Source organism: Indicator indicator, chromosome Z, assembly GCF_027791375.1.
Source record: "Indicator indicator isolate 239-I01 chromosome Z, UM_Iind_1.1, whole genome shotgun sequence".
NCBI classification, from domain to species: Eukaryota; Metazoa; Chordata; class Aves; order Piciformes; family Indicatoridae; genus Indicator; species Indicator indicator.
Window position 1 is genome coordinate 17,347,754 of NC_072053.1, and position 11,301 is coordinate 17,359,054.

Sequence of the window (11,301 nt, forward strand, 5' to 3'; positions counted from 1 at the left end):
GGCCATCACCTCCAGGACAGCAGGTTCCACCACAACACAAGACACCCTGTAGATGTGCCACCAGCATGCAGAAGCCACTTACTCCCATCCTTACCTACCCCCCCCACACCTCCCTTTATTCTGCAGCACACAGGGCAGAAGAAGCATCTCCATCTCCTCTGGCCAGCCACTCTCAAGAAGGCTTGGGACAGTGTTTTGGCAGCACAAGGGCCTCACACTCCCTGCTGTGCACCTTTCCAGCACCTCCTGGCCTAGCAGCATCCCATCCTTTGTCCATCCCAGGTAAGGAAAAAAAAACACTAAATCCCCATCAGGCCAACCTGGGCTCCTCATCCTCACCTGGGTGGAATGAAAGGGGCTGGGTGGAGAAAGAGAAATGCCACAATGAGATCCACACACTCCTCAGGGATGTCGTCACTCAGGAGCTGGGCACTGACCCAGCGCTTGGCCAGCCGGCAAGTGCTACCAAAGACAGGGTGCTGCTGCTGAAGCCTGCAAGGAAGCAGACAACTCACAGCTCCAATCCACACATCCCAGGACCCAAAACGGCCTTTTGACATTTGGTAAGAAAGGGACAAAACTATGCCAGGAACATGCACACAAGATCACTAGCACTGGGCACTCTGTGGGTGCTGAGAATTTGGGGGAACAAAGGGCAAACATGGCCAGATGTTCCTCTCTCTCCATAGCAGTGACTTTGGATATGACAACAGGGACAAGTGGTGTTGTCCCCACCAACATTTGTCCCTCTATCCGCCTGCAGAGCCTCTCACAATGTGGGCTAAATGGCCACTTCCCATGTGGAGCACCTCTCTGCACTATTGCCCACCAATATCCGAGGACACCTCCACACTGGCTTCCAGACACATGCCATGTCCTTGCCTTCCCTGAAAGTAGCCTTTACCTGACCTACCCATGCAGAGAACTGGTTAGATAGGGCAGATGCAACGTCTCCAGCTCCAGCAGCCGAGACTCCTCTGTGTCCTGGTACTTCAGCATCCCTTCTGGGGTGACCACTTCCTTCAAAATTAGTGGCTCCCGGTGGTAGGCTACTTGGAGTCGGAAAACATAGCCATCCTGAGATGGAAACAGAAGGTAAAGTAAGGCTTAGTGGTACCAAAACCAAGCTGGTGTGCCACATAGCATCTCAGGGATGGAACAGTAGCATCCTGGCAGTCTTACCATGCTCTTTCCTAGGCCCACCATCCTGATTCTGGTTTTGCCCAGTGAGACCATTGCCACAGCTCCCTGCCCATCTTCTCAGTACCAAGTCAGGTCCAGAGAAGGCCCTTATCAGCCCCCTACCTTGTACACATCAGTGTGGGTGACCGCAGGTCTGCAAACCAGCTGATGCTGCTGCTGGAGAAGCTCAGCCAGCTGAAGGTGGAAAGCTGCCTTGATGCGTTTGATGGCTTCCTTGTCCTGTGGCCATTGGCCACTGCCTTCCATGTGGCAGACAACTGGGGACAAAGAGACAGGAGGAGGCCAGTGAGCCCCACACAGAAATGAGGTGTTGGATGGAGGTGGCTATGACCAGAGTTTAGAGTGAGTGAGCAGGAGGAGCTGAGGCTCTGCTTCTACCTGCAGCACACAAGCACAGCAGTACAACACCAGCGTCACTGCCTGCCTCCACTTCCCCCCACCAAATCATGTCCCACTTACTCTTCAAAGGGGCTATGTAGGCTGGGCAGGGCTTCTCCTCTGAGGGAAGCAACAAGTGCTTGGTCCTGATTCGGGTATGGGAGGAATAAACTGGCTTCATGGGAATGGGAGGGAAGACCTGAGAGAGAACAGTTATCTGGAGACTGAGAACAAGGAACAGAAACCCCAGGGCACAGCTCACCCCCTTACCCACAACCCTCACCCCAGCCAAGCCCTCCAGCATGGAGACCGGACAACAGAGCACCATATCACCCAGATAGCTCTCAGGAGCGACAAAAGCAGAGAGTGATAATTTACTCTGTCCCTTCTTACCCTAGGGCATTCCCCAACTTCTTGCCAACCCCCATGCACAGGCCATGCCCACAGACACTCACATCAGTGTATCGGAGGGCTGGATGGACACCCTGCACAGCAGTCACCGTCAGTGGCAGTCCCTTCAGGTTCCAAAGCTTGCGGCTCAGGTCATCATAGGAGCAGACAACGCTTACCATGGCCTCTTCACCAGTCCCAGATGCCTGCAGACAACACAGGCAGCCTTTCTGTCCACGTCTCCTGTTCTTGCATGGGCACTCACCTCACCTCTCTCAGGCTGGGATCATAGCCAAACTCCAAGGAGCCAGCACTGCGACACCAAGGACCAGCTTCTGGCAAGAGCACTCAGCAAAATGGGGAGGTGTGAGAGAAGGAAGCCAAGGATGAGTCTGTCTGTGGCTCCCCAGCAGCCATATGCATCCTAGAGGCTGCATTTCAAGGGGCAAGTGAAATTCTTTCCTGTGCAAAACACTAAGGCAGCACTAAGAGTTACTGCCAGCATTCTTCCTGGGAAAGGAGAAGCAAAGAGCTATTTGGGAATAGAAATCACAAACTGGCAAGGTGGGAGCTCTGCTACTGCCTCCCTGCCAGTTACTGTAATGCCAAGAGGCAGCAGTTAACAAAAAATTGCAGACTACATCCTTACCTAAGGCAGAGCTGTGAAGCACAGCAAAAGCAAAGACAAAGTATGCAGAGCATTGCAGAAGTCCTGCAGTGGACAGATGAGAAGCACTAAAAGGAGAATAGCTGCTACCCTTGCTGCTTTCCAAAGCACAGCAGGAGCTTGAACAAGGTGGAGACATCACTGATACTAAACCATTCAGCTCAGAGGCAGCTGAATTGAGCCCCACACATCCAGCGAGTGCGGGCTTTAAGGCAGAGCCGCAGCGCCCTCTGCGGGGCGTGCTACGAATGACAAGCCCCCACCCTGCCTGTCTCTAGAGCTGGCTGCACCACATCCCACTGTCCCCTGCACTGCCCTACCACCACAGGCTTCCCAGGCTGCATTGCACACAGAGCTGGAGGAGCAGAGACAAACACCCCCTTCTCCTGAATTTCCCAGCTGGATGCATGGGATGAAGCCACAGAATTGTCTTGCCCATACTCCAAAGGATGCAGGACCTGAAGGATGCAGGACCTGAAGGATGCAGGGAGAGGAGCACACTGGGACACTAATAAAGCCTCAGACAATGTGGACATAGTGGACACAAGCAGCGAGATTTGTAGGATGCTTGCAAGGGAAAATAGGGTGTGGGAGCTGCCAGAGCAAGACAACTTCAGTGGCTGTGCCTTGGCAAGTCCAAGGAGAGTACTACACTGCCCATATCGAGCACCTCCCGGCAGGAATTTTCTTCACTCTCTACCTCCTCTTAGAAACCACCCAGCTGCCTCAGAGCCACATAGTTACAGTCCTTCCCATATTGTCCTTCCTCAAGAAGGCCACAGCTGCACTGGGGAAGCAACCATACCTCCTGCCCAGTCCTGATCACAGACTCCAGCAGGGCTCCAGTATAGCAGATGGAAGATTCAGGAATGTCCGCATGGCTACATGGAAGAAGACAACAGAATGCTAGAGTTAAGACATGCCAACCTGTTCATCCTGGCACTGCACACTGCATTCACAGGCAAGTGTCAGTCCAAAGATGAGGAATCCCTCCATAGAGGAGGGTCATGGTGAAAAGATCAATCTCTATATATGTTCCTCCCACAGCAAAAGCAGCCTAGGAACTCATGAAGGTTCACAGGATTCAAAGCTGCCCACGTGCAGCCTTTCCTCACAATACCCCTTCTCTAATGGGGATGGAGAGTCCAAAGCAATTCTCTATTCTGTACAAGAAAGTCTTATTTTTGGCAGAATGTATAAACAACTGTGTTAATGCTTTCCAGTGCTTTAGAGAGACCCAGCATTACAAACCACCGGAGGGTCTCAGGTGATTTCATCCTAGAAGGTCCAAGACAGCTTCTCTTTCTGCTCTGCCAGCGAGTGTCACAAAATCCCATCAACATGTAAGGGCCCGATAGTGCTGCCTCCTTACCCTTAGCATTACCATCAGCTACAGCACCACATGCTTGCCCTCCCAACCTTCTCTTTGGAAGCAGCTTGCGGCACCAGGACCACAACAGAAACGACCTCCAGATTTCACAAAGCCAAAAAAAGACCCACAACATGCCCCAAAGCACAAAACTAACCATGGTGTTACCAGGCACGTGACAAGCCAGAGGAGTGGCAGTGACCCCCCTCAGCTGCAGGTCCCCCAGCCTCTGCTATTGCTTGGCATGACTTACAGCTTCAGCAGGTGCCTGACGATCTGCTCAGGAATGAGGCGCTTCTGGCAGATGGTGTTGGCCTCCCACACCACTGCCTCACAGATGCTGCCATCCTGGAACCGCCGCAGCTCTGATTTCTCCCCCCAGAAGGTCCGGAAGTCCGAGGCCTGCAGAGGGACACAGGCCAAGCCAAGCCAAGGACATGGGTCACCAGCAGGGCCAGACAAACCATTTCTGTGACTATCAGCCAGCCCCATCTGCCACCACAGCACGGCACCACCACTGCTCTACCCTACTCAGCATAAGCAGGTCTCCCCTCACCTCAGGGTTATCAGCCTGTGGTCCCTTCTCCAGAGTGCTGGCAGCAAACTCAGGGACAAATAGCAGCCCAAACATCAGGGGCCCAACATCCTTGTGTTTTGGGGGCTCGGCATCAATTGGCCACTGCAGGAAAAAGAGGAACATGAAGCTCAAGGAGACACGAGGTTACTGGAGCAGCAGATGCTACAATACTGGACTACTAGATGAACATCCTGCTATGTGCTCTTGGGTGCCTGCATGAGCACAGAGAAAGTCTCATTTAATAGGCCTCCCCAGTGAAAAGAAACAAACTAACACAAACAAAAAAAAAAAAAAAAAAAAAAAACAACCAACCAACCAACAAAACAAAATGACACCACACTTGTCTTTACCCTGCCCCGTAACTGGGCCAGGACTTCTGCCCAGACCAAGCCTCCCAGCTGCATCTCACACTGCAGTGCCAGGTCTTTAGTCCCATGTTTCCCACGAAGGAGACAGGTCTGTCTTTTCCCTCAGCAAAGATCCCTTCCCCATGTCCAGCAGTGCCATAATAGACACACGAGACCCCACGTGCTACAAAGGATGCAGCGTCAATGCAGAGCAGCATTACCTCAGGGGTCTGAGGCAACGAGTGGGCCACAAGCAGTGCTCTCCCAGCCAGCCCACGGACCAGCAGCGAGACAATGAAGGGAAGGGCTGCAGCCACATAGTTCCCACCCCGATCCATCAGCTCATTCAGCAGCTGCATCTTCTTGCAGGCACCCTGGAGCTTGGAGACATGCTTCAGGCTATAGGTGAAGAAGAGAAACTGATCATCCACCTCTACTACTAAATCCTTTGAGAGAGAAAAGCTAAAAGACGGATGAAATGGGGAACTAAGGCTCCTGGCCCCAGACATGGGCTACAAGGAATACTGCATTTTGACATCTCAGGATGCACCACAGGAGATTCTGGTCATTGGGTCAGTCATCATTCCCAAAGGCCATAGCAGTAGTTTTCTGTGAGGTTCTCTAGACAGTAAAAGCTGAATGGTCAAAATGCAAAAAGCACACCAAGCCTCTATCTCAGATCTACTCGTGTCACCTTCAATCAGGCAGGTCCAAATCCACCCCAGTCCAAAGCCAGAAGCAACCCTTGCCCCTCAATAGGTTGTTCAGCACTATCACAATAACACGGTGAGACTCACTGGAAGACATGGTCAAAGGTTCTGAGCATGGGCTTTGCAGTCATGAGCAGCACCTGAAAGCCATCCACCATCCGATCATCTAAAATTTCCATGGAGCGCTTGGCTTCAAACTGGACCTGAGTGAGGAGACAGGACACAGCAAGAGCATGAATAGAAAAGTAAATCTGCCCAGCAACGATCACCAAAGTTCCCCTAACAGCCACAAACACATGGTCACCAGCAGACCCTGACCCCACAGTGAAGCCAAGTCACCAACAATTGTCATTGCTGGTCAGACAGTCCCTCTGCTATCCCCACGATCAAGGTGGGTTTTTTTTTCTGCTCCAAAACAGTTATTTCTGCTAAACAGATGCTTAGCTTCACCCAAAGATGCCCACGAAGATGAAAACAAGTTTCATCCACCATTCAAGGGAGACAAGGAGGGCAGCCAATAAATCCAACTCTTAAAATTCACTAAACTTCAGAGTTGAAGATGCATGTAAAAAACACCTCCCCATGTCCAGTGTCTTCCTACAAGATATCCAACCATTCTCTGCTACCCTCAGCTCACTCCTAAGACAGCCTGCCCAGTACCTGGTGGTATGTGCTGGCAGTCATATCAGCACAAAGGTTCACCAGCCCAGAGGGATCCACAAAGACCACTTCAAATGCTTGATGGAAGTCATCCAGGACAGGCTGGAAGAGCAAATAAAATTCTTAGTGCTGCTGCACAGCACGGACACCAGTGTGCACCACACCACTGCCATCCAACATTCCTGTAAGAGGCACATCTGCCCAGGCAGTGGTGGCAGCACATTCAGACACAGGCACAAGCTCCTCCAGAGGTTGTTACCAGAGAGACATCCGTATCCTTCACTAGGCTGATCCCCGTCACGCTCAGGTCAGTGGTGGCTGTGGGCAGATAAGAAGGAACAAGTCACACCAGCACCCACGTTTACCCCACTGGTGATATTAGTACGGCTATGTGCAACACAACCCTGATCTCACACCATTACCAGTGCTGCAATGCAGTGCTAGCCTCTACCTTGTGATAGGACACAACTCCTCTGCAAGCTGCTCCCATCCAGCCCTGCTCTGCTGCCTCAACTCCCTCCTGTCCATCCCACCCACAGGTTCTCAGCAGCAGAGAGAGAAAAGTCCCAAGTCCTCCTTCCCTGTGTTCAGGCTTTGTGCAGAGACTCTGCTGACACCAGCCTTCCTCTGCTCAGAGAGACCCCATGGAAACTCACCCAGGAACTGCAGTGTACTCCTCAGCACTTGGTACCCACTCATCATCTTGACAATCTTGTGTTTCATCAGCAGGTAGGCAACCAGCATAGAGACCAAGAACCCACTGAAGCACCCCAAACCCTGTGAGAAAAGTGATCTGAGTTAATGTAAGCTCAAGGCACCATGAGTACCCAGAGTTTCATATGACTCCTTCTGGTCTCTGTCATCACTAGCAGAGCAGGCACCAAGCCCACCAGGAAAGCAAAGCCCTATACAACAAGCAAACATATGGATCCCCTTGCAGAAAGGCAACATGTCAAAATTCTTTGGGAAACAGCATGAGTTCTCCAGAAAAAAACCCAGTAAATGCATTACATCATTATAGGGATCTTAAAGCACCATTGTCTGGTACACTCTCCTTCCAACCCATAGGGTAGGATGGAGCTCCTTGAAATCTAGAACACCACAAACCCATCACGGCACCTACCAGGAATAAAGCAACATCATTCCACCCTTAGGAAGGAAGAACCTGACAAAGGCAAGTCAGCCAAGAGAGCAGAGCCTGCCTACCCCTACCACAGGACATACCTTGCCAAGTTGACGCTGGTTCAACCAAACTTTGAGAAGGGCCAGGCCATCCTTCATGCCTGGAAAGTCAGTGGCTGCACTAGACAAGAATTGCAAGTGGGACAGAAGCACTGTGTCACAGAGGATGGAGTTATTGTAGTGTGGAGTCGGGGGTTCAGTGGTTCCTGTGTGTGGAGACAGTAACACATTGGATGCAACCACGAACCTCCTGATCACCAAAAAGTGCTGCAGCAAACGCACCTCTGGGAACTGGGTGTAGCCTCTGGCTGAATTGAGCAGCCTTGTGTTCCCCCAGCCTTAGCACCTACCTTCTTTGGAGGTACTCTGCTCCATGAACCAGGCTGTCCGGATATTATTCTTGCTGGGATAGAAGCGGCTGGGTTTGAAGAGACCTGGAGCAGGACAGGCATGGATTCGGACGGTAACCGTTTTCTCATCCTTGCCTGTAAGAATCAGTAGAAAGATGTGCAGAAAGAAGAGATGTCAAAGACTAACTCAGAACAGTGATCATCATCAGCTTGGGAAAGGAGAAAGCTCCTTCCCAGCAAAGCTCAGCAGCAATGTAAATCATCTCAGAGCAGAGTTACCACAACCCAGAGCCAATGATAACCCTGAGGGTACACTGCTCATGTCCAAATGCCATCTTCATCCCACTGGCCACTCCAGTACCCCAGCACCCTACTGTCTACCCTGCCCTTGCACACTACTGTCTGTCCTAGCCTTAAACCACACTATTGCCAGGTGTTGGCATAAACATGCAGCACCCAGCAGCCTATGCAGACCTCACTTCACCTCTGAGAAGAGCCTGGCTGCACAGAGCTACCTGGGGAAATCAAAAGCACAGCGGGGAAAAGCAGACATTTTTGTAGGGTGTGCTTTAGTCCTCAATGTACCTATAGAATAGGCCAACCAGCAAGGCCAAGGCTGAGGAGTGCAGCTAAGCCACAGAGGTGAGCTGGGAGGGGAAGAGATCTTGAAGGCTAGGGTGTGCGTAGAGAGAGAGGACAACTGGAAGCATCAAAGCTCCAAAATGTATGACCAGTTGTGACAACAGCCCCAGACTAACCCCTCTCCACAGTGCCTGTTGCATGGTGTGAACCCACCACCACTTAACACCCACTCACACTCCCCAACAAAGCAAGCTCAAGTGCTACCTTGAGGCCTCAGGAGAAGGATGGGCTTGAGATGGTTGCTGTGCATGTAGGCAAACTTCACACTCCCGAAGAGCTTCTCCTTAGAGAAGCGATGTGCAATGTGGGCAAGGTAGAGAGCTCTCTTACGGTGGTAGCGCTGATTCAAGTTATCTTTGTCCTGGAAAATTTCCTGGAAAGAGAAGAACAGGGCAATTCTACCTCACCAGCCTACAGAGCCTGGTTCAGTCTGAGGCACTACACCACCCACCACTTGCCCCACAAAGTAGCCTTATCTCAGCCATGTGGCTATAACCACAAGAAGCTCCAGTTTGATCAGGAGCACTACCTTGATGCTGGCTCACCCGGGTCCAGGATCATAGGAGACAGAGTACAGCCATGGAACCAAGCACAGTGTCACATCATCTCAAACTCCATTGGAAGAAGTCTGGGCAGCAGCGGGAAGGAGCTCTAGAGGGTTAATAGCCTGCCAACACTCCCTTTCTGTTACAGTCTTGGGAGCTTGGGCAGAAGGGCAATGGGGTACAATGCTGGACAATATTTATCTGCCTGGCAGCATGGAAGAGGTTCATCACAAGCAAAGAGAAGAAAGATTCTCATGAGGAACTAAAATCAAAGCAGCTGCAAGCTCTGATTGGGCAAGCAGTGAGACTGCACTCTCCAGCTCCTCATGGGAGCCATCACACTGCACATTCATGTTCTGTAACCCTACTAAGGAAAGGACCAGGCAGAGGTCCCTGCAGGATACACAGAAGCAGACATGGCCAGACTCACCCGCGGCATGGTCACCACCACATCCACATTTATCTCTGGCTTAACGCAGGTGCCCAGCAGGTAGCTGCCCACCACCTTCAGCTCGGTTGGTGGCACAAAGCGGAACCTCCCCTTCACATTAAATGGTATCTGCAGGAATGGGACCTTCACACCCTTGGGGAGCCAGACCTGGTCAGTGAGCTGGAAGCAGACAGGACAAGCAGAACATTCAGCACAACCAACACTAGATGTGCAGAGATGGAGGCCCACACAGCTGCAGACACCTGCACCTGGGGATTAAAGACAGTACATCCCCCGTTCCCTTCCAAGATAAAGGAAACTAGTATTTTCTCATTCCTTATGGGAGACAGTCTATCATGACCTCTGCTTGCAAAGCAACAACAAAGTCTGCTCCATCCACAGGCTCTTGCCTCTTGCAACCTCCTCCATTCATACCTCAGTTTCTGGGGTCTCTGGGATGGCACGCAGTAGGCTGTTAATTTCATGAAGGAAGGCATCAATCTTCTTTTTCTTAGTCTCCTTCAATGTCACCTCCTTCAGAAGCTCTTCTATCTGTAGGGGGAATGGGGACCATCAAAAGCAGCTGCCACACTAGAACTGGTCTTGCCCTTTAAATCATCCTCCAACACCAACCATAAGCCTGGTAAAGAGGGCAGCAGATGAAAAACACACCTGTGCCTCTCTACAAACCCTGCCTGGAGCTAGGAGTCCAGTTAGGCTATGGGCAGAAGGATAACACAACTCCTGCCATCTCCTGTGAAGTGATAGATGGCAATCACACAGAATAACAGAATCAACAAGGTGGGAAAAGACCTCAAGGATCATCAAAGTCCAACCTGTCTCCATCCCACCAACTTCGATGACAGGACCAATCATAAAATAACGGTATGATTCACACATACATAGCTCTCAGAAAGACTTTTTGCACGACTGAGTATCAGATGCAGGAGACGATCCCGAACCTTCCCCCCTCCCCTACCAACTCCACTCCCCCACCCGTCACCCCAAGAGTGCCCCCAGAGGGGCCCGACGGGCCTCCCAGCTGACCTGCAAGCGGAGTAGGCTGGAGTGGAAGAGATCCTCCGTCTCCTTCAGCTGGCTAAGCTCCTCGCTGGTCGGTGGTTTGTAGAGCTCGGCCCGGCTCAGCTTGACCGGCTGCAGGGCTCCAGCCCCAGTCGGAGCGGGCCGCTTTCCGCCCCGCGCTGCACCCCGGGCGGGAGGCTCCCGACCGTGTTCCTCCGCCTCTGTCGCCTCCGGAGAGCCCTGCAAGAGTAAACCAGCATGGCTCGATACAGAGCCCCGCAATCATCACCTCGCCCCCGGAGCCCCCGAGCTTCCTCACCGCCATAGCCGCCGCCGCACACGCGGGCGCAGGCCTCACCACCACGTGCAGCACCACGCACGCTGCCGGCCACGGAGCCAGCCTCCCTATTGGCTGCGCGAACCAACGCCCCGCCCAGAGAGCGGCCCTCCCGTGAGCAAGCTACTGGCGAGCACCGTGCTGCCTCGCTTTGCGGCAGGTCGCGCTGGCAGCTCTGCGTTTTGCAGCGGTTGCAGGTATTTGACGGCAGCGTGGCTTCCGCTCCGCACAGCGGCGGGGCTGAAGGGTCTCCCATTGCAGGGGCGCTGCCCGCCCCTCAGGCCTGTCACGGGCGCGGACCCAGGATCGTCCCGCTAAGATGTCCCGTCCTGCCACAGGCCCCACAGTCGTGCGACTGAGCAGCTACACGGAGACTTCAGGCCTCCCCGTCCTCTGCGGGAGCCTCGCCGGCTGTCCAGTGCCAGACGGGCTGTAAGCCAAGGTCACAGCCGTTACGCAGAAACCTGTACGTTTCGAGGCACCCACATTCA

The 11,301-nt window shown here is 52.6% G+C and overlaps 1 protein-coding gene across 1 annotated transcript in view; it reads right to left on the minus strand.

The window, feature by feature from the left end:
• Window positions 1-11,066, minus strand: part of NOL6 (nucleolar protein 6) — a 28,248-nt gene extending 17,182 nt beyond the window's left edge. The window contains exons 1-20 of the mRNA XM_054397517.1: window positions 10,785-11,066; window positions 10,498-10,713; window positions 9,886-10,002; window positions 9,451-9,630; window positions 8,680-8,848; window positions 7,834-7,968; window positions 7,526-7,689; window positions 6,958-7,078; window positions 6,561-6,619; window positions 6,302-6,403; window positions 5,729-5,844; window positions 5,153-5,330; window positions 4,564-4,686; window positions 4,261-4,409; window positions 3,444-3,519; window positions 2,037-2,177; window positions 1,663-1,780; window positions 1,306-1,460; window positions 914-1,077; window positions 340-492 (exon numbers count right to left, since the gene is read on the minus strand). Coding sequence (XP_054253492.1) covers window positions 340-492; window positions 914-1,077; window positions 1,306-1,460; window positions 1,663-1,780; window positions 2,037-2,177; window positions 3,444-3,519; window positions 4,261-4,409; window positions 4,564-4,686; window positions 5,153-5,330; window positions 5,729-5,844; window positions 6,302-6,403; window positions 6,561-6,619; window positions 6,958-7,078; window positions 7,526-7,689; window positions 7,834-7,968; window positions 8,680-8,848; window positions 9,451-9,630; window positions 9,886-10,002; window positions 10,498-10,713; window positions 10,785-11,066 — 2,918 coding nt within the window. The remainder of the gene's footprint in view (window positions 1-339; window positions 493-913; window positions 1,078-1,305; window positions 1,461-1,662; window positions 1,781-2,036; window positions 2,178-3,443; window positions 3,520-4,260; window positions 4,410-4,563; window positions 4,687-5,152; window positions 5,331-5,728; window positions 5,845-6,301; window positions 6,404-6,560; window positions 6,620-6,957; window positions 7,079-7,525; window positions 7,690-7,833; window positions 7,969-8,679; window positions 8,849-9,450; window positions 9,631-9,885; window positions 10,003-10,497; window positions 10,714-10,784) is intronic.
• Window positions 11,067-11,301: the final 235 nt, after the last annotated feature.